Source organism: Pleurodeles waltl, chromosome 1_2 (genome assembly GCF_031143425.1).
Source record: "Pleurodeles waltl isolate 20211129_DDA chromosome 1_2, aPleWal1.hap1.20221129, whole genome shotgun sequence".
Lineage (NCBI taxonomy): Eukaryota > Metazoa > Chordata > Amphibia > Caudata > Salamandridae > Pleurodeles > Pleurodeles waltl.
The window spans coordinates 1,275,471,639-1,275,497,281 of record NC_090437.1 but is presented as its reverse complement, the minus strand read 5'-3'; the positions used below and the strand labels follow the sequence as shown (position 1 = coordinate 1,275,497,281).

Genomic DNA, 25,643 nt, shown 5'->3' with positions numbered 1-25,643 from the left:
GAAAACCTGATGTCTTACTTCAGCCTAGTCTTCTTGATAAATAACAGTTTTTATTTTACAGATCATAAACATTTAAGAGTGCTGCCTCAGAGAAGCACCACCAGGAATGCACGTCACCGTCCAAGTTAAAAAAAATAATCTGTATATGGAGGGATTTTATTTTAAAATTACAAACAAATTAGATGTTATTTATTGTAGATGCTCCCTCTGAGACAGGTAGACCACATTTGCCTCAAATGATCCTTTTTCCTTCCGTCTGTTCTCTCCTGCCTGGTCCATCACCCTGACTTGGTTCTCTTTCCGCAGTGTCCTTACTCTTGTGTTTTTTCAGAGCGCACTAAGTTCACAGTTCCCCCTCCAAGACGCGAAAGGAATGCAGTCCTTGTAGGAGAATGCGTGTTGCATAAAATCAGGCCCATTGCGTTCAGGTACTAATGGAAGGGTTGGAGAGGATGAAAGGATCTTCGTTAACCCTCCAAGGAAAGGTTAAGGCTGAGCGCTGTGCGCGGTGTCCCTCCGCGGCGACCCTTCCGGCTCCAAGAATTAAGAGGACATCTGTACCTTGGAGACATTATTTCTTACCACGTCTCAAACATCTAGTAGGAAAATTGTTTCTTCTCGAGTGACCTCACATCTTTGACCTTTTTAATTGATATATTTCAAGTGAAAAGGAGTATTTTTTTTTTTTTCTTTTACCTTGTTCCTTGAAGGAACTGAATGACTCAGATGATTGGCTGAGGTGGGGGCATTGGGCAGCCTTGTCCAAGGACATATAAATGCAGAGGTGGCATCGGAGAGTGGATGCAGATTCCTGGGAGCCGCTACGTTCTGAACCAAGCGCGTGGCGCAGAAGCAACCATGGCGTACAGCAGCATCGTCTTCTGCGTATTCTGCCTCCTGGCCTTGTCTTCCGCCTGCTACATCCAAAACTGCCCCATCGGTGGCAAGCGGTCGGTCCTGGATGTGATGGACATCCGGAAGGTGAGACACCATTTTGGGGGCGAGGATGCTTTGGGATTCACAGATCTGGAAGGACTTTCTAATGTTATCGAAGGTCTTCTTCCCTCTAAAATGGACTTCATGAGCCATAGTCACTGATATTTGACTGATAGTAAGGCAAGATTCAATAACTAAGGGCGTCTGTGCTGCAGTGGAGCTAAAGAACCACTCAGGGTTTCAAAAAGATATGCTAATTTTACATTTTTGCATGCCTTGCTGAAGAAGAGCTCATGGTACCATGAAGTCGTCTTTTTTATTTGATTTTTGTGCCGCATCAGGGCCCAGAAGGTTGCAATCTGGGTGGTGAGATTCAAGATTCTGGCAGGCATTTGGGAAATTATTGCATTGCATTGTGGACAAGAGGTGGACGCCCAGGGCTTTCCTGGGTCGATGAATGATGGTTAACAGGGAATGAAGGGAGGCATGTTTCGGAGCGAGGGCGCATGCGTACTATATTTTCTGATGCAAGCGGGAGGTGGCCAGCGACAGGTCGCAGCGGCCTGGGAATTTCATACCACCTGATTTGTTAATGGTGATGGGCACTTTTAGGCCAGGTAGAGGATTGCTGATTTGACCCAGACTCTAACTGGGACCTATTGGTTTTAGGTAAGATTAGAGGGCGTGGCATAGTCTGTTCATTAGAGATGTGGGGGTCACATAAGAAGGTGTCTTTCTGCTAGTGCTGCAGTTCCCATTAATAATCTGTCCGATCTTCTCTTTCCGGTGGCATTCTTCAATTATGGCCTACTCCACCATCTTGACAAGAAAGTGGTTTGTCTGGAAATGTAGTCTACTCTAGCATTTGATGCACCAGATTAACAAATGTACTTGATTGCCTATTCATGGTTGATGGTAACTCCTCAAACTCTGTAAATATCAAGTTTTTTCCAAAGGGCAATATTGTTCTTTCAGTGCTGTTTTGTGTTGTTACCCACCTCTGACTGGTCTGTGGAGTCCAGTGTCTTACTATTTTATGTGAACATCCTGTCGCAAACACTGCAAGTTTCACTATCCACCAACATACATTATTATGCAAAAACACAGCTTTAAAGCTGAAGCGGAGGCAAAACAGTTGATTAAACATAATTCCAAACATAGACAAATGTCACAAGCTTCATGCTGATGTGTTAGTTGTTGTGACCAAAGTATTTTGGGGCATATTTCCAAGAAAGTGGCACACCAGTCCCGATGCGCCACTTTTCTTGCATTACCCATGCCCCATCTAACCAAATCGTGGGTGCGCCGTATTTACAATACAGCGTGCCATGGAGGTTGTTAGAACAATAGCGTCAAACTTTCTGACGCTAGTGTGGCACTTTGCTGCACGAGAGTCAAATATTTTGACGCTAGTGCAGCAAACCACAAGGAGGCCCATTGATTAAAATGGGGGCGTCATTTCAACGCCTGCTCTGAGCAGACGTTAAAAATGACGGAAAAAGTGGCGCAGTGAAACGTTGTAAATTTCACTGCGCATTTTTTCGGTCCTCCCTGCGTCTGAACTCCCCCCCTTGCATACATTATATGCTGCAGGCACAATGTGGCGCAAGGGTTTACGAAGTGGCGCAATGCGAGCGGTGCTCCATTTTGTAAATACGCTGCAAGAGAAAGTGACAAAAAAATGACGCTAGGGCAGCGCAAGATGGCGCAAGGGGCTTGTAAATATGCCCCTTTGTCTTTCTTACTGATTCTTACATGATTTGTGGTGGATGCCTGCCAGATATATTTTTTTTACAGAAAGGCTAGGACTCCAATATGTGAAAAGTAGCAAACGTATGTGTCGGGGCTCCCTGCATCAGGATTGCAGTTCCTGCAGTAAACGCCTAGTTACAACCGTAATAAGACAGCGAGAGATGTAATCAAACAGTAAGACATTCTGTATCAGCCTCCATTCAGCTTAGTGGTATATACGAGGTTATCCTACAGACATCTGGTCGGCTTCCTGTAGCTATTGCCTGTCCCATGGGATGTGTTCGTGCAGCAGTGCCTCAGCGGGGCTGAATAGTGTTTGCATTCTGAAGCAAGACAGGTCCAACTAGCGACCTGATTAATAAATAACACACGGGTCTCTCTCACGGTAATAGAAGTCGCATGGATGGGGAAATTATTCCGTGACTTTAGCTATTTTCAGTTTACAGCGGAAGCTCCCCGGCGCTTAATTTGAGCCGGGGTCGCAGGTGGTGAGAACCGGAACTGACTTTTGAAGACCAGCACTTATTTGCGAGACATCGACCCAGTGGAATAGAAAGGAAGAGAACAAAGGGAGAACGACGGGAGGAGAGAAATGTAGGAGTAAGGCAGTGAGGGAGCGGGGATGAGAAAAAAACTGCAAGAGAGCAGTAAAGAGACCGGAAGCACAGAAAAAAAGGCCTGGGTACGGTTCAGCATCGGGCTGCATCGGGATTTAGGAACCCCAGTGTTTGACAGCTTAAGAAAAACGTTGCGCTCTTGCACTAATGTTTTTTTTTTCCTTTTTTTTTTTTCTTTTTACAAATTAGGCGCTGACACTTCTAAATAAAATGAGAGCGGGGTAGCTGAGCGGAGATTTCCTTTATCTGCCACCAAATTTCGTACTTTTGTGTCTTGCAAATGTTATCATATTGGAACCTGGTTCTACCTTCATTATACAGAACATTCTTTCTGACGTCAGTATTATGTTAATGGTTCACGCTTGATGTTGTGGAAACTCCCCTGGCCTCCTGATGGGAAGCTGGGAGCATCCCTATAGCGGGAGGAGGACTCACCTCAGTGAACACAGCGTAGTGTGGGATCCCTCAGGTGAAGCCACAGTTACATCTCAGTTTCTGAAGACAGACATTTATGCAGCCCTAGGAAACATGGGCAGTGCACATAGGGTGTCCAACGTGGGTCCACGGGGCCCAGAGCCAGCTCACTTTATTTGGATATCCACATGGGAATATTTATATGCAGAATATGTACCAAATTCAGGTTATTTACCTGGTTAGAAAATCGGTTCTCTTGTGGGCCAATGTTGGGCACCCCTGGTATTCAGCTGTAAGCCTTGCAATAAATCAATAAATCAATCAAAAAAAATTTGTAGAGCGCGCTACTCACCCGTCAGGGTCTCAAGGCGCTGGGGGGGAAGAAAGTTAAGGGTGGGGGGAGGGAAGGGAGGGTCACTGATCGAACAACCATGTCTTGAGGTTCTTTCTGAAGAGCAGGAGGTCTTTGGTTTTGCGAAGGTTGGTGGGGAGGGTGTTCCAGGTTTTGGGGGCGAGGTAGGAGAAGGACCTGCCTCCTGTGGTGGTGCGTTGGATGCGGGGGACTGTGGCTAGGGCGAGGTCGGCTGATCAGAGGTTGCGTGTGGGAGTGTGGAAGTTCACTCTTTCGTTGAGGAAGGTTGGGACCTCTCTCTGGTGCCACCCAGGGGACTCATCCAGGTGGTATCAGCTCTTGTCTGGACCAGCATGCGCCCGTCGAAGGGATGGAAGGCACTTTTTCAGATAAATTATTCTCAGGGTTTGTAATATAGGAATGAATGTAAACATAATCAAATACTGTGCACACCGGGGTTATTTCCAGAAGGAGAGGCCAAGGTTCAAAATGACATTGAAGCTGGAAAGATGATAGGTTGGGCTTTCCAATGGGCAGCTCTGCATGCCTGCTTGTCTCTTTAGTGAAACACAGGGCATTCATTCCTCAGAATTCCTTTGAAACATTGACTGCTTCATTTCAGAGAAGCCTATTGTATGCATGAACCCTGAAAGGAAGCCACCAAGGACAGAGAGGAGGGCGCAAACGCTGCGTCAAGAATGTGGCCTGGAATGATTCAGCCACAAGAACAATAGCAGGGGTTTCAGGAGGATGTGGTGCTGGAAGGGTTAGGGTCAAGGTCTGAGAGCCAGGGTAAGTTGTGGTGGTAAGGAGTGGGACTCGGGTAGGTGTGTGGGTGGATGGTAAGGGTTGGGAGTGATATCTACATACGGCCAAGGGGAGCTATTATTGATGGATCGTTTCCAAAGATCTGGAAACGGCTCTCAGTACCATTTAAGGCTGGGAGTAGGGGTCAGTGGAGCTCACAGGCCTGACCCTGCTTAGCACTTCCGAGATCGGGTGCATTCAGTCCAGGGTATGCTGAAACGGCAGCAAAAGCTCTCTTGTCCTGACACAGCCCACCGGCCTGGAGCCTGCTGCTCTCAACAACACCTGCACACTCCCCTTCACAATTGCCCTCCTTCACAAACTTACTACGGAAGGTCAAGCACACCCCCCTGCCTTGCACCAGCCTTGCAATCACTTCCTCTGCACTTACTCAGCCTCAGACCACCCTTTCTTTAGGGCCCACACTTGCAGCAGCAAACCGGCTCAACACCAGCAGCATGGGATTTTCACAAAGCGCCTAGCCTTGCATGCCACTGGGCTCTAAGGCACTCTCTCAGGCCACACAAATCTCTGTCTGGCGGGGGCTGCCGGACTACCACCCAGCAGCTGATGCTCCCCCGGTCTCCAGCTCTCCCTTCTGGCCTCAGCACCGTACCCCATAACACCACTTCCTTTTCTAGGGACTCTGGGAAGACCGGTTCTTTTCAAGTGGAGCTCTGACCACTAGTTTCCTTTTTTCATAGCACAGACCCCCCTCATGTGCAAATACTGTCCAAGTCCAGTGCCGGCCCCCGTGTGCACATAGGAAACGAAACGAGGGTCAGACTGACCTGAAGCTGAATGCTGTCTGTGTCCAGGGTCCCCGTTGCCAGCAGCGGGGCTCTCTGCCTCCCTCTGCCCCCTGCTCCCTGGCTGCTGAGAACAGTGAAAGGAGGGAGGCCTGGATCCGGAGCTGGCGACGGTGCAGCTCCCTCAGCAGCAGCTTGCAGCAGCTCCACACAGCCAACTAGCAGAAAGCAAAGCCTTAGCTAGGGGTCTCCTTGCCTGTCAAAGGGCAAATGTTGCCTTCATTTTTTGGGCCAAGTGTAAAGTGCAGCCCAGTTATGGGACACACCGCGCAAGCACAGATTGCACTTGCACTGTGTTGCCCATAACTAGGCTGCAGTGCGCAGACACTCCGGTGAGCTCCGCTCTGCTGCTGGGGCTAGCATAGTTTTTTGGCTGAACTCCACACTCAAAATGGAGCACGGAGTGCCAAAAACTCAGTTAACTCCGCCAGCAGAGCGGAGCTCACCATCCACCCCTAACTGGGAGTTGTACTTGTTGAATAGGTACCATTTAAATCCCAAGTAGATACAGTGGTCAATGGATCAATTATCCACTTTCCATATGGAGGAAAGAGTCCAGAAACTCAGGACCAACCAGAAGATAGAACTAACAAGATCACTAGCACGGTCACTTGAAACTGAAGCCTCACTGGCCCCATGCCAGATCATTGCGAAAAGAACAGATGATGGATGGAATACTGTGCAATGTTAGACATTCACCCCCAATCACAGATCTGTGCCTAAACCCATCATATTTTTTGATTTCCACCCCATTCCAGTTTGTACCCAACACGTGTACATAATTTGGGGGTCACCAAGGGGTCATACTTGCGACCCCTGGCTTGCCCTGTGTAACCCCTGGCACTGGTTTTGCGACCCCTGGTCTCAGAGACGGCGAATTCAGTGCCAAGAACACAGTGGCAGCGTGTTCCTATGGACATTATTTGGGGCTCCACTCACTTTGTTTTATGTCAATTTTTTTCATTACACTTACATTATTCACTTTTAGTGTAATAAAAATGGAGTGCAATTATCTGGAATATGCCCTTGCATGGCAGCTGAGGTAAGTAAAAATACTTTTAAATGTATATTGTGTGTGCACTTGCGGGTGAGTGTGTGTTTATGTGAGTGAGAGTGTATGTAAGTGTAAATGTGTGTGTATGTGTGTGTGAGTGAAAGTGGAGGTCAAAGGTGCATGATGTCATTTCCGCTACCCCTGGCATTTCGGTGAATTGTCGCATGATCCAGCCATATGCAAATCAGTCTTGACCCTGCTCTCGCATGGGAACAGTCCAACCCGAACTGCCAGGCCAGGTAATCCCTGGACCGGAAACAAGCATCCTGGGACTGGTTTCGGGGTATCAACCCTCATCAGCCAGGCTAGCCTGAATCTAGATCCCAGATCATTCCAGGTTACACCAAGGAAAATGAGATTTGAAACAGGCCACATAAAAGTTGTCTGTGCAAGACCAGCTGTGAGTGACTTTAGAGAATACCATCACCACCATCTGCCCCTGTTTCTAGAACAACACAACCCTGGACATGATCTGACAGGCTCCCTATGACAGATTCAGTGAAGACCTGAAAACTGTCATATTCAAGGAAACATGTAATGTAGGCCGAACTGACCTGGATACCAGCCCTTCCCTCCTCCTCCCAACCAATGCTCAACCCACTCCACTTAACGCACCTGAGAGTCACCCTCTGCCGGTTTACTCGACACCGGCCAGTAGACCCCGCACTAAGACAGTGATTAGAATAAAAGACAAAAAATCTATGCCAGACTATTTGCAATGCATTTTAGGTTCACATGGGCTTCCTAGTTATCACAAGTGGTCTTGAGGGGAACATGGACTGATACTATTGAAAACTTCTTTACAAATTAATAAAATCAAATACAGTTTTATGGATTTTTGAGATTCACCAGAGAGACTTTTAAGTGTGAGTGCTGTTAGCATCTTCAGTTGGGTTAATTCCTCCTCTAGTGTTTAGTGCAGGGTTTTCAGTGATGGGGTGGCGTGTCATCTGTTTGCTAGTCTAAGGCCCATCTGCTGATGCAGATTGTGGTGTTTCAAACATCCTTGGTAGGGGCTTAGAATGCTTTTGTATAGTGAAATGCAATAGGCCAATTTGCAGAAAATATGGACTATTTTATGTGATATCATCATTACATCATCATCTTTTAAAACAAATACACATTCATACATTCACACATAACTCCCACCGCGTCCAACAGAGAAGGAGTCTACCTGTCTCCACTATCAATTCAGCTTTTGCTGCCCCGGTTCTCACACACTTACACTCTGCATTGCCCCTTCCACACTCTAGCAAAGGCTTCTCCAAGAGTAGCTCAGGAGCTACTGGTAGATCTCCAGCGACCTGGAAGTAGCTCTTCTGTGCGCAGCCCAGACTACTAAATTAGACACTTTTGTAGGTAGAATTAATATATGTATCCTAAAATTGAAAAGTGTGTATCAGAGATTAAAATGTGGTATTTTTAGAAGTCATACGGTGATGTTTGCAGAAAATTGATTTTTAAAATATATTTAATATTGGTATTTGTTTGAAAAACATACAGTATTACTAATAGTATTACCTTGGTGCCAGGGGCATTTTAGTTATGGCTGTCATGTATTACCCAAGTGGAGGCATTCCAGATTGAGAAAGCTTTTTTTGAGATTACAGCTGGTTATCAATACTTGGATCACTGCTGATGATCTCTGGATGATTTTCATTCAACACGAGTAGCTTGAGATCCCTGCTCTGGCAACTCCACTCTGGCTATTTCTGGCACTGCATCTTTGGCCCAGTTTTCACACATAATGTACGACAGATCGAGAGGGTTTGCAAAGTGACCAATCTCCTTGTCAGTTTGCTGAACTGAGATTGGAAATAAGTGGTCATTTTGCAGCAACAACACAGATAAGCTGGTGCAAATATTATTATGTAGAGGATCTTAAGTGATGCTTTTTATTTTCAATCTACAACTATGTTGTGAAACTATTTCCAGTAGCACTACGGCCCATATTTATACTCGGTTTGCGCTGAATTAGCGTCATTTTCTTTTATGCTAATTCAGCGCAAACCTAACTCCATATTTATACTTTGGCACTAGACATGTCTACCGCCAAGGTTATGGAGTTAACGTTGTTTGCTGGATGTTAAAACCTACCTTGCGTCAATGAGATGCAAGGTAGGCATTCCTGTCCAGAAAAGTACGATATATGGCCTATGCGCCATATTTATCCCCTCGTGCTAAAATCCAGCACAGGGTGTATGGGGGCCATAATTTAACGCCTGGGTATGGGCAGGCGTAAGAGGACCTGGAGGCATATTTCCATGGTCAGAGACCATGGAAAGTGCCCACAGGTGCTGTTCCCTGGACCCAGGGACACTCACACCCATACCAGAGGGACACCACAGGATGAGGAACCCATCCCAGGTAAGTCCCGGTAAGTATTTTTTATTTTTATTTTTCCCCACTCAGGGGATTCCAAGGGCGCTAACAGGGCATTAGCGCCATTCCATAAATACGGCGCCTGGCCGGCATCTTGGAATGGCGCTAGCCAGCGCTATTCCTTTTCACGCAAAACTGCGCTAGCGCAGTTTCGCGTGAAAAAGTATAAATCTGGCCTTATGTCTCAAGAATGCAAGCCTCATTTACATGAAGCATCAGAATTTGCACTTTGTTTTCCACAGTATCGAAATGTTGAACCTGTGATTGTCTTCCACATTAGAAAGCAGCCAGGACAATGCATGCTTCTTAGGCAATGCTATGAAAGCGTGCTCAAAGTTATGCTAGGGCATGGTCAACCCCGCTTTGCTTTCCATGTCACTTACATAGCCCAACACATTCTGTCTTCCCAGTGCATCCCCTGTGGACCCAGGAACAAAGGCCACTGCTTTGGGCCCAACATTTGTTGTGGTGACGAACTGGGGTGCTACTTTGGGACATCAGAAACAATGAGGTGCCAAGAGGAAAACTACCTGCCCTCGCCTTGTGAGTCTGGAAGAAAATCTTGTGGAAGCAATGGCGGAAGCTGTGCTGCTTCTGGCATCTGCTGCAACAACGGTAAGCACAGACACGTTCCCTACACTTCGGCATTGGTTCAGTAGCGGTGTGTCTTACCCCATACATGCCAACCCTGCCGATTTCAAGGCTGGTCTCCCACCTCCCGATTCCTGCATGTAAAAACCCGATTCCTCTGACAGGGCCTGGTCTTGTGTAACTGGGAGTATGCATTGCCAGTAACCTGCTCCTGCGGGCCAGTGCACAGCACTTGTATCACTCTCTCTCTGTATGCACTGCCAGTAACCTGCTCCTGCGGGCCAGTGCACAGCACTTGTATCACTCTCTCTCTGTATGCACTGCCAGTAACCTGCTCCTGCGGGCCAGTGCACAGCTCGTGCATCACATTCTCTATGCACTGCCAGTAACCTGCTCCTGCGGGCCAGTGCACAGCACTTGCATCACTCTCTCTCTCTCTGCATGTACTGCCAGTAACCTGCTCCTGCAGGCCAGTGCACAGCACTTGCATCACTCTCTCTGCATGCATTGCCAGTAACCTGCTCCTGCGGGCCAGTGCACAGCACTTGCATCACTCTCGCTCTGCATGCACTGCCAGTAATCTGCCCCTGCAGGCCAGTGCACAGCACTTGCATCACTCTAGCTCTGCATGCACTGCCAGTAATCTGCCCCTGCAGGCCAGTGCACAGCACTTGCATCACTCTCTCTGCATGCACTGCCAGTAACCTGCTCCTGTGGGCCAGTGCACAGCACTTGCATCACTCTCTCCATGCCCTGCCAGTAACCTGCTCCTGCAGGCAAGTGCACAGCACTTGAATCACACTCTCTGTGCATGCACTGCCAGTAACCTGCTCCTGCAGGCCGGTGCACAGCACTTGCATTACTCTGTCCCTGTATGCACTGCCAGTAACCTGCTCCTGCAGGCCAGTGCACAGCACTTGAATCACTCTCTCTCTGCATGCACTGCCAGTAACCTGCTCCTGCAGGCCGGTGCACAGCACTTGCATCACTCTGTCTCTGTATGCACTACCAGTAACCTGCTCCTGAAGGCCAGTACAGAGCACTTGAATCACTCTCTCTCTGTGTGCACTGCCAGTAACATGCTCCTGCAGGCCGGTGCACAGCACTTGCATCACTCTCTCCATGCACTGCCAGTAACCTGCTCCTGCAGGCCAGTGCACAGCACGTGCATCACTCTCTCTCTGTATGCACTGCCAGTAACCTGCTCCTGCAGGCTGGTGCACAGCTCTTGCATCACTCTCTGTATGCACTGCCAGTAACCTGCTTCTGCAGGCCAGTGCACAGCACTTGCATCACTCTCTCCGCATGCAATGCCAGTAACCTGCTCCTGCGGGCCAGTGTACAGCACTTTTATCACTCTCTCCATGCACTGCCAGTAACCTGCTCCTGCAAGCAAGTGCACAGTACTTGCATCACTCTGTCTCTGTATGCACTGCCAGTAACCTGCTCCTGTGGGCCAGTGCACAGCCCTTGCATCACTCTCTCCATGCACTGCCAGTAACCTGCTCCTGCAGGCCAGTGCACAGCATTTGCATCACTCTCTCTCTGCATGCACTGCCAGTAACCTGCTCCTGCAGGCCAGTGCACAGCACTTGCATTACTCTCTCTCTGCATGCACTGCCAGTAACCTGCTCCTGCAGGCAAGTGCACAGTACTTGCATCACTCTGTCTCTGTATGCACTGCCAGTAACCTGCTTCTGCAGGCCAGTGCACAGCACTTGCATCACTCTCTCTGCATGCAATCCCAGTAACCTGCTCCTGCGGGCCAGTGCACAGCACTTGCATCACTCTCTCCATGCACTGCCAGTAACCTGCTCATGCAGACAAGTGCACAGTACTTGCATCACTCTGTCTCTGTATGCACTGCCAGTAATCTGCTTCTGCAGGCCAGTGCACAGCACTTGCATCACTCTCTCTCTGCATGCACCGCCAGTAACCTGCTCCTGCAGGCAAGTGCACAGTACTTGCATCACTCTCTCTCTGCATGCACTGCCAGTAACCTGCTCCTGCAGGCCGGTGCACAGCACTTGCATCACTCTCTCCATGCACTGCCATTAATCTGCTTCTGCAGGCCAGTGCACAGCACTTGCATCACTCTCTCCATGCACTGCCAGTAATCTGCTCCTGCAGGCCAGTGCACAGCACTTGCATCACTCTCGCTCTGCATGCACTGCCAGTAACCTGCTCCTGTGGGCCAGTGCACAGCCCTTGCATCACTCTCTCCATGCACTGTCAGTAACCTGCTCCTGCAGGCCAGTGCACAGCACTTGTATCACATTCTCTCTGCCTGCCCTCTCCGTTGCCCTGACAGGTAAGGAAAAAAACATTCATCTCTGTCTCTGATAACCGATGGTGCAGCAGCAGACTTGCAAATAACATACATAACAGTAACCAGATTCAGGCCCCAGTAGAAGTCAATGGGGTAAATACATTCTCTCGATTTGTTTTTAGAATGCTCCCACTTTTCTCTTCTAAAATGTTGCCATGTATCTTACCACTGAACCTAGGGAAATGTAAAAACTTTGAGCCGATTCACAAAAAACTTTGCTAGTCTACACCCATTGGTTTACCCATATGTGTGGACTAGATCTACTAAATTTTGGAATGAGAATTCCATTCCACTATCACTACTGGAATGCTGCAACATCTGCAGCTTTGCTCACACTTGTAAGCAGTTCATGTAATGGTACAAGGCAACATATTATTTCTTATAGAAAAAAATCCTTTCCTTAGACCACGCTAATTTTGGTGTTTTCCCTAACCATTGTCACCCTGGAAATGGAGTACATCTACAGCCAAGATAAGATCTGAGAACTCTCACATACTCACAAGTTTGGGGTGTTCACAAGCTTTCCCTGCCATAGAAGATCTGCTTACCTCTCTTGGGAGCTGATTTACTCCCATGTAATATTGCACCATTCTGGAATAACAAGTGACTAAATTGATTTACAAGTGTAAATTCATATTTGTAAATTCAAAACGTGGCCTTTCATTGGTAAATCAAGCAATTGACACGACTTTTCAATACACACAAAAACCTTTGTCAGTTTCGTCATTAGACAAACCTTTTCATCCAAGTTTAACAAAAGAAGTTTTTTTAAATTGGTTTTAGTTCCTACTTGGTGGAGTGACCCCTTGCACAATTCACAAAGGCTTTTACGCTACAAGGTGCACACAGGAACGTAAACCAGTGTTTCACAGACTGTAAACTATATGCAAATTGTTGATACATACCCATAAACGAACAAGGCCGTGGGTGCTCACAACTTCCCCGGTAGCCCTACTAAGTAACACCCGTAGACTCGCACTTACTACGAGTTTCACAAACAAGTGTGGCCCATATTTAAGCAAAAGTGGCGCATCAGTTGTGATGCGCCACTTTTTCTGTGCCCTCCTTCCGGCACCTAACGATACCAAGGTTGCGCTGTATTTATGATACGGTGCACCATGGCGCATGTTAGCACAAGAGCATCAACATTTTTGACGCTATTGTGGCGCTTTGCTACACTAGCGTCAAAAATGTTGACTTTAGTGCAGCATAGTGCAAGGATGCCCATCGTTTACTATGGGAGTGTCATTTTAACGCCTGCTCTGAGCAGGCATTGAACATGACACCAAAAATGGCGCAGTCAAATCGGTTAAATTTCACTGCGCCATTATTGCGGGCCTCCTAGCACAGAAATGCCCTCCCCCATTGCATATATTATGTCTGGCGCAGGCATAATGTGGTGCAAGGGTTTACAAAGTGGAACAATGCATGCATTGTGCCACTTAGTAAATATGGCGCAGGGAAAAGGCCACATTAGCATTAAAAAAATGACGCTATTGCGGCACTAGGTGGCGCTAGGAGCTCTTAAATATGCCCCTGAATTTCACTGCACTGACGGAATTCCATGCACACATCTCCCATTTATGGGGATAAAATTGACCCATTCCTGAACTACAAAATCAGAAATGGGATCTACCCTCACAAATGATGTTTTTTGTCCATCTAAGTTAAAGCCATCTTTATGCTTATGAACAAACAATGTAATTCAAGTTTCTACCTGGTTCACCATGATTTCAGCTAATTTTTAGCCCTGTTAGTGGAAGGAGGTGACCTACAGCTGTTTAAAGGCCAGGCTGTGTTGCTTTTAAATAAGAAAATAACCCCCTGATGAGACTTAAAGATCAAAGTTCATAAGATGTGAGTCAAAATGGCTAGCAATATCTAATACTGACGCAGCAGAACCTGTCATGCCTGATTTGTCAGTTTTGGGATGAACAAATCAATCTCAATAACAAAACTAAATGATTTAAACTTTAATAAACCGATCAATAATGATGAACTGCTACCAAGGGAAGTCATTTCCCTCATAAAAATTGCAAGCTGTTGTGCATCTGGCAGTGGTCCATCAACATCTGCAATACAAATGAAAGCAGTAAAACATGCATCCGTCAACCATCATCACAACAGAGCAACGGAAGAGCAGAGGGTAAATGTCAGTGCAATTAAAAAAAAGAACAGATCTGAGTTCAACTGAGCAGGAGGTTTTACAGTTTTTGGCTCTATTGCAGTTTTTTTCATCAGCAATTGTACAACTCTTCCAGCCAAGCAGGCTGCTAAAAGGAAACTTCATCACCTGGGAAATAACCATGTGCTAAAAGGTCAAACCAAAAACATCCATGGGCCTTGCTTTATGCCTGTGCCTGCTTAGGTTTGGATTGATGAATGCTGGTGCTCTCTGGTGATATAGGGGGTATAGGCTTTGTGGTTACAGCAGCATCAGTGGTAAGCAAGTATATTGCATGAATTGGAGTTAACCCCGGCGTTTATCTAACTTAAGCTGGTTTCATTGGTGGCACTCTTAAAATAAATGTAACTTTATTTTTTAAACCAATTTGTAGCCTGACATCAGCATTCACAACCTGCAGGGTTTTCACTGTTTGACCTGACTGACAAAAATAATGAATCCAAAGTGATACAAGTCAGATTTTTCTCAAGTTCCATCACATTATAATCACTGACAAAGCCAATTGGCTTGGTTTTGTACAGCACATGTGGAAATAAGAACAGCTTATGCTGACACACATAGAACAAACACGCCTGCAAACATGCACAGATCAACACGTACAGACACAATGGGGAGCAGCGGATGGGGCTGGGGAGCATCACTTGAGGGAAAAACACACATGCAAGAAAGCAACCCGGTGGACCAGGGGAGAAGGCACACGAGGGCAAGCTCAGCACAGAAGGGGTCGCGGGAGAGGCTCCCAGGTGAGAGAGAGCAGCAACCTGTGCGGCAGAGGCGGGACTAGAAGTACACGAAGATGGCTGGGAAACTAATAAACTCTCATAGAGTGTTTAACCAAAAAGAAAAAAATAGTTCCTAGAAGTAAGTAGTGGAAGGGCACAAGTAATGAGGCTATGCTCCAGGGGAGGCAACAAACATAAGAAGAGGAAGGAGAGCCCACTCAAGCTAGTGAATAAAAAGCAAACAGATGAGAGTGACACTAAAGCCAACCAATGGTAAACAATGGGTGGGCTGAACCCACTGTATGCTGATAATAGGTCTTTTTGCAACCAGATAGCTTGCACTGTCCGGTAGACAAGCCTAAAAATGACCGCCAGTTGAAAATTACAGCTCTGCAAGTTGGTGCTCTGCCAGGATTTACACCAGGCAGTGTGACAAGGTTGGATTGATATGGGTGGTATAGACTTACAATGCAATAGGGTTAATTTCCATCAGGTGGTAAGGAGGCAGCCGGAGGACCATATACCTCTGTGTATTTAGCCTCTGAACAAATACTAGTGGGAGGGAAAATGCACCACCCCACACAAGTCCGCACAGCAAGAACAGATGATGGAACCCAGATAGTACCTTCAAGGTCTGAAGAGCACACTCAACCCCTTATGAGCTTCCAAAATCTGTGCTTTGAAGTAGCTAAGATGACAAATGGAAGACACACACATTAATTAATTCGTAAAAAAGAAACGTAAGCTGGTGGAAAAGCTTTTCTCAGGAGCCTACCACTGGTATTGCCAAATACTGGGGTTGCTGAAGATCAAATTCTCAAGCCCTGATTCCATCTCATGCCTCTTTCTTCCCCCACCCTACACTTGCCGTCTCTTTATCCTACAATTGACGCCTAGGCACTGGCTTTGCAGAATTAATCTGAACCCTAGGTAGACGGGTAGAGCCACTGCAAGACAAAATGCTCAGTGACCCAGGAAGGTTCTTATATTCCCTAGTGAAAGCAAGGAAATTGTCCCCCCACCCCGGCCCTGTGGCAACTGCGAACAAGAGTGTCCATGTCTGAATGCAATGTGTCCCTCGCATCCTTGGGCCCAGGTGTTACTGCACCTGCCGCATCACTGACAGCTGCTGCGATCTCACCTATTGGATTATTTTGGGCAGTAAAGCCCATATTTATACTTTTTTATCACTGCATTTGCGTCATTTTTTGACGCAAAAGCGGCACAAACGTACAAAATACAATTATATTTTGTAAGTGTGCGCTGCTTTTTGCGTCAAAGAATGACGCAAATGCTGCGCTAAAGAAGTATAAATATTGGCCTAAATTTCTACATTTTTGGGCAGTATTTCCTGCTGTAATTGAGATTACCAGTGGTAGGTCATTACCATCAGTGACAGTTTTTCCCTCACTTTTGGGGTAGCTACCAGTGATGGGGCAGCGGTTTGAGGGGACAACTGTACCCAAATTTCAGCTGTCTTTTACTATCAATTAGGGTCATGGAGCGTATTTTTAGGGCTGGGGAATAGACACATTGGCCTGCAGCACAGCCTCATGTAATCAAGAAGATTTAAAATAAAACATATATACAGACATAGGGGGCCTTCAGGTCAGTTCTCTACAACCATTGTCAGTTGCATTTTGCTCCTTTCCTCCAAAGTACACAGTATTAAGCAGTGGGTCAGCCCCCTGCAACCATTGGCTGCCTTTTACTGCGAATGACAGCATTTTTTTTTACCCTCATCACATGTGCACGTCTGCCTAAAAAAGAAGTGCGCTCAGAGCCACGGGCTGGTGAACCAATAATTTACTACGACAATTAGGCCCATATTTTTACTTTTTTAGTTTCGCATGTGCATCGCTTTTTGACGCAAAAGCAGCGCAGACTTACAAACTACAATTGTATTTTGTAAGTTTGTGCCGCTTTTGCGTCACAAAATGACGCAAATGCGGCGCTAAAAAAGTATAAATATGGGCCTTAGGGGCATTTTTATACTCCGTTTGCGCCGAATTTGCGTCGTTTTTTTCGACGCAAATTCGACGCAAAACTAACTCCATATTTATACTTTGGCGTTAGACGCGTCTAGCGCCAAAGTTCATGGAGTTAGCGTCATTTTTTGGCGTGAACACCTTCCTTGCGTTAATGAGATGCAAGGTAGGCGTTCCCGTCTTAAAAAATGACTCCCAGGCATGTGCGTGGTATTTATACTCCCGGGCAAAAATCACGCCCGGGAGTGGGCGGGGCAAAAAAACCCGCATTTGCGCCTCTTTTTAATGCCTGGGACAGGGCAGGCGTTAAGGGACCTGTGGGCTCAGAATGAGCCCAGAGGTGCCCTCCCCTGCCCCCAGGGACACCCCCTGCCACCCTTGCCCACCCCAGGAGGACACCCAAGGATGGAGGGACCCATCCCAGGGAAGAAAAGGTAAGTTGTGGTAAGTATATATATTTTTTTTTTTTGTGGCATAGGGGGGCCTGATTTGTGCCCCCCTACATGCCACTATGCCCAATGACCATGCCCAGGGGACATAAGTCCCCTGGGCATGGCCATTGGGCAAGGGGGCATGACTCCTGTCTTTGCTAAGACAGGAGTCATGTTAATGGCGTCTGGGCGCCCAAAAAAAATGGCGCAAATCGGGTTAAGACGATTTTTTTGCCTCAGCCTGACTTGCCCCATTTTGGGACGCTCAAACGCCATTTTTCCCTACGCCGGCGCTGCCTGGTGTACGTCGTTTTTTTTCACGCACACCTGGCAGCGCCGGTCGGCTAACGCCGGCTAACGCCATTCAATAAATACGGCGCCCGCATGGCGCTTCAGAATGGCGTTAGCCGGCGCTAATTTTTTTGGCGCTAAACTGCGTTAGCGCAGTTTTGCGTCAAAAAGTATAAATATGGGCCTTAGTTTTTCTTTACATTCGTTCTTTTTTTATTTTTTGTCATCCCTCTATGCTTATCCTTTATCTTCAGGTTACAAGCCTTCAAAGCCAATTGTACCTTTTCTTTGCACCATTAAAAAAAATCCTTTTATGTGCATTTTTGAAGCAAAAATACCTGTTCTTAGTACACCTGCCTGGAAGTAGCCACACTGATCTATTAAGATTATATGTGACGGACATTTATATTCGTAATGTAAAATTAAAATTGCAAGTGTATGGCCATGTTTATATTTTATGTTTATAGCTGGAAAAGGCCAGACCTCCTGGCTTTGCCAGTGCTTGTTTCTACTTGTTTTAGAGCCGCGGGTACCTTTACTATGCCACTGAATTTCGTCAGGAACCAAACACCGCTCATTTTGCCGCAGAGTTGCATATTCCCGGGAAGTGTTTATTCCAGCTGGTAATTACAAATAGCTGCATGCCAGTATCATTCCTTGGAGGTTTTGTCCTCACAGTACAAAAAGTGGCCCTTCAGGTGGGCACACCGCATGCCAGTCTGCCCCCGTATCATGTACGCAGATGTCTACAGGAACACTGAGCACAATTGACTCGCCGTATAATTTTGTGTACAATTTAAATCGTGTGCCACTGAACAGGAATGTTTAATGCACTTTTGTTTATGAATATGCAAATGCAAGCATTGCACTAAGTACAAACTAACCACTTGTTTGTATTTCTGCCTGTTTTTGTTCAGAGAGCTGCACGGTGGACCAAGTTTGCGACCAGGATTCCGCCTTCTCCTAAGCCGATTGCAACCTTTTTTAAGAAAAAAATATATAAAAATCAGGAAGATGTCCTAAAACACAGTGCTGTCGTCGAACCATGTGAAAATCTGCATCGCATATACATTGATTTGCAGCTGTTTACTTTCCAGGCAGTGTGCCTACACATGTAAAACCAATAAAAACATCTTGTAACAAGCGAGACTCTACCAGCGAATTTTGTGCTCTGATGTTTTAATCAAGGAAAATAAGGCGACATTTCTATTTAGAGCTACTGGCGCCCTCTAGTGGGTACAAAACTAATTGCACAGAGGTCAGGCTTCGGAACAAGAGTTGACAAAAGACTGGGAGGTTGAAAGGGTAGACAAGTGAGATAAATTCCTTATTTTAACTCGGGGTCCAAAGGAGGAAGACACGGTTCAAATCTGAAAAAAGGAAGAAAACATTTGTTTAGGTTCTCTAAATTTCAACCCGTATGTTTAGAATAAACATTTGCAGCTCTTCCCTGTGAATCAGGATTTATGAATTCCATGCCCAGATGTCACTTGTTTATCAGCCTGACCACTAACATTTTTTATAAGCCTGACCTGGACCAGTTGGCAACAAGCAGCCTTTTTAAATACAATGTAATATTTTCCATTAAAAAAAATATATATATAATTAAAGGACCAAATGTAGAGAAGAAGGCTAGTGTGGGAACTCAGCCAAATGAAAATAACATTATAAAGAGAAAGATACGTTTTTTTTTTTATTTTAAAACCTTTTTATGGCTATTGTCTTGCAATATGACAATCAAAATTATATACAGTTCATATGCAGTGGAATTCTGTCAGACTTCCTCTGTTACATGAACATGTAATAGTATCTCCAATTTGGCTCTGCCTGTTGACTACAAACAGATCCTCAGCTACAACACAGCTACTTGTGCATCTACGGCAGGGTGTACCCGGCTCATGCACAAAGGGGCGAAACAGGAAACACTTCTTCCATATGAAGTATATATTAAACAGCCATACCAAGTCATGAGCATATCTCTGAGATCTGTCCCATACAACACTCTTTTCACCCATTCAAACCAATGGATGGGCCTAACTGAGCATCCCAAGATCCTTATTACGAGTATCAGCGGTATTTATCGCACATGATAAATAACGATACCACAGGGTAAGTTATCGACTGTGATAAATACCACCTATTATGGGTTTCTGGGGAATAACGTATGGATTTTGTTGTTTAACACTACAAAATCTGCATGATACGATAAATACTATGTGGTCTACCGCCCTTAAATTTGACCAGCTGAATTTTAATGAAGGTACAACTGCATTCAATACTTATTGGATGCATTAAATACCTGGGGGCACATTTATAGTTTTGGCCGCAAACCTGCGTTAGCGCAGGCTTGCGGCAAATAGTATAGTATCGGCTAGCGCCATTCCATATTTATGGAATGGCGCTAGCTGGCGCTAAGGCACTGTTAGCGTCCTTGGAAAGGACGCTAACAGGGCCGGAGAGGCATAGGGAGAACTGCGGCTTGTGCGCCAAATTATGGCGCTACACTGTTTAGTGGCAAAAAAAGTGCCTCTCGGTAGTGTAGCGCCATTTTCTGGCGCACAAGCCCCATGGACACGGCTTGTGTCTTAGTAAAAACAGGAGCCATGCCCACCACCCCAATGACCATGCCCAGGGGGCAAATGTCCCCTGGGCATGGCCATTGGGGCCAGCGCCGTGCAGGGGGCCCCAAGTCAGTGCCCCCGACGGTGTTTGGAAAAAAAATAAAAAATACTCACCTGGACTTACCTTGGATATGTCCCCCCATCCTTAGGTGACATCTTGGTGTGGGCGGGGGTTGGGGAGGTGTCTCTGGGGACAGGGAAGATCACCTGTGGGCAATTTTCATGGTCTCAATCCATGGAAATCTGCCTACAGCTCCCCTTATGCCTGCCCAGACCCAGGCGTTAAATAATGGTGCAAAGCAATCTTAGCGCCATTATTTAAGGCCCCCACCCCGTGCTGGATTTTAGCACTTGGGGCTAAATATGGTGCAAAGACCATATCGTCCTTTTCTGGACGGGAACGCCTACCTTGCATCTCATTGACGCACTGTAGGTTTTCCCCTCCAGAAAATGACGTAAACTCCATAACTTTGGCGCTAGACGTGTCAAACGACAAAGTACAAATATGGAGTTAGGTTTGCGCTGAATTCGCGTAAAAAAATTGCACTAATTCAGCAAAAACCGAGTATAAACATGGGCCCTAACAACACATATATATATATATATATATATATATATATATATATCAGGGGGGTGCAACACCCCAAACAACTTCCTGAAGCTATGCCCTGAGGGCTGTGAGGGAAATGGGCCAATCAGTGCTCCAAGTTCTCCAACCCAGTGTGTTTTAATTGCGTATATGATCCAACAGTGGCGTGCTCTGGGCGGGATTCAATGACAAAACTAAACTTCTCAAAGAGGTCTATCGTTCTCGGTGGCCTGTATGTACCAGAACAGCTCTGAGCAGAATACCCACAGTCAGCCAGAGCTGCTTCATCCTGGGACAGCCCCACATCATGTACTTGCCTGTTCCTAGCCACATCTTGGAAAAGCCACAGCAAACCCAGATTCATATTTCCGACTGTCTAGTGATTAAATTGAATATGTTTCAGTCTGGTATTTTTGGATACTTTAAGATGGTGTTCTGGAATCATGTACCATTTAGAACCATCCCCAGGTCAGAGTCCCATTCATCATTTAAGCGTCTTATTGATATCACCTTTATTCCCAGCAGAGGGTAAGAACTTTGACTGCTGCCCACCTTAGTGTTCGTGGACCTGCTCGCTACGACTGATCAGCACTGGAATGACTTCTGGTAATTACATGCTACACAATTGGCAATAGAATAGGGTTTAGCCCTATAAAACCAGGCAATCACCCTTCTGCCACCTACAATCGAGTAGAGAGTCCTGTGTAATTTCCAGTGGCCGAGATTAATTCAAGTATTCCATCACTCACATTTTTGTATACTTTAGTGTGCCACCCTAAGTGGAACGGGTATGACCAGACATGGCCCCTATGCACACTGTGTCACTGGAACCTAGCTATGCCTGGCTGATGAGCCCTAACTAGGGCAAAATTGGTCCTACATTGCCTGTTTTCTGGTTCAGGGAGGACCTGGCCTGGCAGTTCAGGCTGGACTGTTCCCACTGGAGCAGGATCAAGACTGATTTGCATACGGCTGGGTCCAAACTGGGGTGGCATGGTGTGCAAAATAACGATGGACTGGGATGCAGCCCCTTATTAATTACCAGCGGCTGAGATTTATTCAAGCGTTCTATTCATCATTGTTTTGTATATTTTTTTACATGAATGATTTGAGCAGTCAAACTGCAAATTAGAAACAGTTTCAGTTCCCCTAACACTGAACTATAATGCACAAATAACTAAAGGAAATTCTAGCAGAAGTTGTCAATGAAGGAAGCCTAAAAGCTGATCCAACTGAAGGTTCTTTCAAGGCAAAGAAAAAGGCACAGGCATTCAAGAATCTAATCTTGTGAACTCATAAGGTCTCAAAGGTAAGAGAGATCTGCAGATGGCAAATGTTCTGCCTCACTGCTACTTTAAGGACACAGAATTAAAATATTTCATTTCACCCAAAAGCCCTTGCCACCAGTTCTCAAGACACGTGGGCCTATTAAAATACAGCATCTTCTTGGAGTAGGCAAACTCCCTTCTTTCCTCTTGTCAGAAAAAGGAGCACACAGATGCATGACCTTGGGTCTATCATCATGGATGGCGTGATGCAGGAGGCTTCTTCTGATACCCATGCATGGTTCAAAACACATCTCACCCTAATCAACATACCCTCTCTGATCTAATTAACATACCTTCTCTAACCTTCACTAAAGACAAACAATGATCTAAACTTCTAACTAGTACATGTTAACTTGCTCCTGGAACGAAAAGAAAAACGTGAAAGCAAAATGTAAGAAACATTTTGTTTAGCTTGGAAAATCACCAAGGTCTACTTTACTCAGAGTAACTTAAGATAATATATTTTGTTAAAACTGAATTTATTGTGAAATCAAGAACTATAATCAGTTATACAAAGTGCCGCTTCAATATATTTTTTTCACCTCAACTTAACACACATAAAAATATATAGGGGGTCATTCTGACGCTGGCGGTCATTGACCGCCAGGGCCAACGACCACGGAAGCACCGCCAACAGGCTGCCGGTGCTTCCTGGCCAATTCTGACCGCGGCGGTAAAGCCGCGGTCAGAAAAGGGAAACCGGCGGTTTTCCCCTGGCCAAAGGAATCCTCCATGGCGGCGATGCAACCAGCGCCGCCATGGGGATTCCGACCCCCTTCCCGCCAGCCTGTTCCTGGCGGTGTAGGCTGGCGGGAACGGGTGTCGTGGGGCCCCTGGGGGCCCCTGCACTGCCCATGCCACTGGCATGGGCAGTGCAGGGGCCCCCTAACAGGGCCCCAGCAAGATTGTCAGTGTCTGCTTGGCAGACACTGAAAATCGCGACGGGTGCCACTGCACCCGTCGCACCTCAGCAAATCCGCCGGCTCCATTCGGAGCCGGCTTCATCTTTGCTGGGGCTTTCCCGGTGGGCCGGCGGGCGATCTTTTGCAGATCGCCCAGCGGGAAAGTCGGAATGCCCCCCGCAGTCATCTGACCGCGGGGCGGCGTTTGGGCGGTTTCCGCCCGGTGGGCGGCGCCCGCCGCCCGCCGGGGTCGGAATGACCCCCATAGTCTAATTTATAATGTATATAAAAATCCGCTCTACCATGAGCATCATTATTTTAGTCAAGGCAACTCCCCAGCAGCAGACAAAGGCAACGATCTTTAAAAGGTCACCTGAGAGCGCAGCACACTCATTGCACCCTGGGTTTCCTTGCAGCAGATCAGGGTCAGAGTGTTAAATATTTATCCCGAGATATTTAGAAGTAATGGGTACTCACTTAATCCTCTCTCTCCCATCTCCCGCAAACAGCCCAAGAAGCCCAGTTGTCTTGGGTGAACACAGGATTTGCCCCAGTTCACCTGGAGACCTGAGATCTTCCCAAACCCTTGTAGGGTTGCCTCTGTAGGGTTTAAATCTGCCCTAATACTTTTTATATTCATTAAAAGGCCATCCACACACAAAGAGATTGTTTGAGTAGTGCCCCATATTGGAATACCTCAGCCCTGCCCTTCTTGCCTCACTTCAGTGGCAAAAGGTTCTGTTGTGGGGGCAAGCAACAGAGACAAAATTGGGCATCCTGGTCATGTGCCAATTCCTATTTAGTAGTGGGCCGATATATCAACAGTTTTGAGTGTTGCCACCAGATCAGAATATATTAGGGTGACCCATCTGATCTTAGTCCAAGATAAATTTTTAAGGACCTAAAACAGATATTGCTAAATCAAGGAGTCAAAGACTTTGGGCCAGATTTATGAAAAGTATCGCTACATTGCATGTAGTGCCACTTTTCTTCTTGCTCCTTGCGCCGCCCCCCTACCGCCACCATGTGCGCACCGTATTTTAAATACGGCGCACCATGGCGCAGGGTAGGGGGCAATAGCGTCAGAATTTCTGATGTTATTGATGTACTGTTCATTGTTAGTGGCAACATTTTGGAGCTAACCCTATACAGTACTTAGGGGCCCGTTGTAAACACTGGCGTGCCCCCTTTTAATGCCTGCTCTGAGCAGGCGTTAGAAGTGCAGAAAAAAATGACGCAAGGAAATCTCTTAGATTTTTTGGCGCCATTTTTTCGGCCCCCCTCTAACAGGGGAAAGCTCCTTTTGCGTACATTATGCCTGCCACAGGCATAATGCAGCACAAAGAGTTACAAAGTGGTGCAATGCATACATTGCGCCACTTTGTAAATATGGCGTGGGGAAAAGCAACCTTAGCGCTGCCTTAGTGTAAAAAAAAAAAAAGATGCTCAGACGGTGCTAAAGTGGCGCTAGGCCCTCTTAAACCCAGGCCTTTGTTTATAACTAAAGGCAATCATGCTGAAGAAGTGCTCACGTGTTGTGATGTACTGCTACCCATTGGGACATATTCTTGTTGGGATTAATTAGGGTCTATGGACGTGCGGGCGATCTGTGGCTGAGGATGTTATGTCAAATCAATCTCTCGCTGGTTTTAACAAGGACACTGTCAGTGATTCATTCATCCATCTCAAAGAGTTCAGCATACAACACCTCTAATTAAAAAGCCAGTTTCTCAAATAATGTATTGTAGAACTCCTGCAGGGACTGCCCAGCTGCCAAATTAAGTATACCCCTTCAATTTTTGGGACCACAATGGATTGTTCCATTTCTTCCTAACTTCCCGGGTCAATTTTTGGTCAGGCTATTCTCTCCAAATATATCATCTCCTCCTGTGGCCCACTCCATTGCCCTTTGCAAAGGGAAGCATAATAGTTGTAAAAAGCTGCAGTAATACTGTCCTGGGTGTGAGGAATATCATCACAGCCGTCACTTATCACTGTCAAGGGATGCATCCGGACTCAGGTTTAGACAGCCACATTGAAAACCTCCCCGACCTATAATGCTCAGAATAGTGCTGTGCCGTAGAGTCCAAATAGGGCTGTTTCTTCATTAAGGAGACATGCTTTTAACGTGCTACCTGGATGGCCTCTTGTTTAGTGCTATCTAATACTGTATCCTTTCCCAAGGTGGACAGGATCTCCTGCAACTTGGTCAATTCCCGTTCAATCACTCATTGGGCCCTGGCGGGCTACGGATACAGTGACCACAAACAACAACTTTGAATGCTACCCATTTATTAGATATGGAGGATACTGCACCACATTGTCCTCAAAATATTGTTCAATAATCTACCCTAATGATGCTTGAAAGGCTGATTCCTCCAGAATCACATTCTATAGGTGCTAAGTTGGAATGGAGGTAAGATTCTCCCCCCCACTGAAAGGTAATTGTCTGTGGATTCTGGCTGGACAGGGTCCTACAGATGTATTCAAATTATTGTCTCTCTCGTAATAACCTTTTGGAGCACACCGATATAAATTGTAAA

General features: G+C 46.3%; 1 protein-coding gene across 1 annotated transcript; it reads left to right on the top strand.

The window, feature by feature from the left end:
- The first annotated feature begins 684 nt into the window (after positions 1–684).
- On the top strand, positions 685–18,798 carry LOC138296207 (mesotocin-neurophysin MT-like). Its single transcript, XM_069235124.1, has 3 exons — positions 685–981; positions 9,534–9,738; positions 18,578–18,798. Exons 1-3 carry the CDS (start codon positions 802–804, stop codon positions 18,625–18,627), a joined length of 435 nt encoding a protein of 144 aa, XP_069091225.1. The 5' UTR covers positions 685–801; the 3' UTR covers positions 18,628–18,798.
- The last annotated feature ends 6,845 nt before the right edge of the window (positions 18,799–25,643 follow it).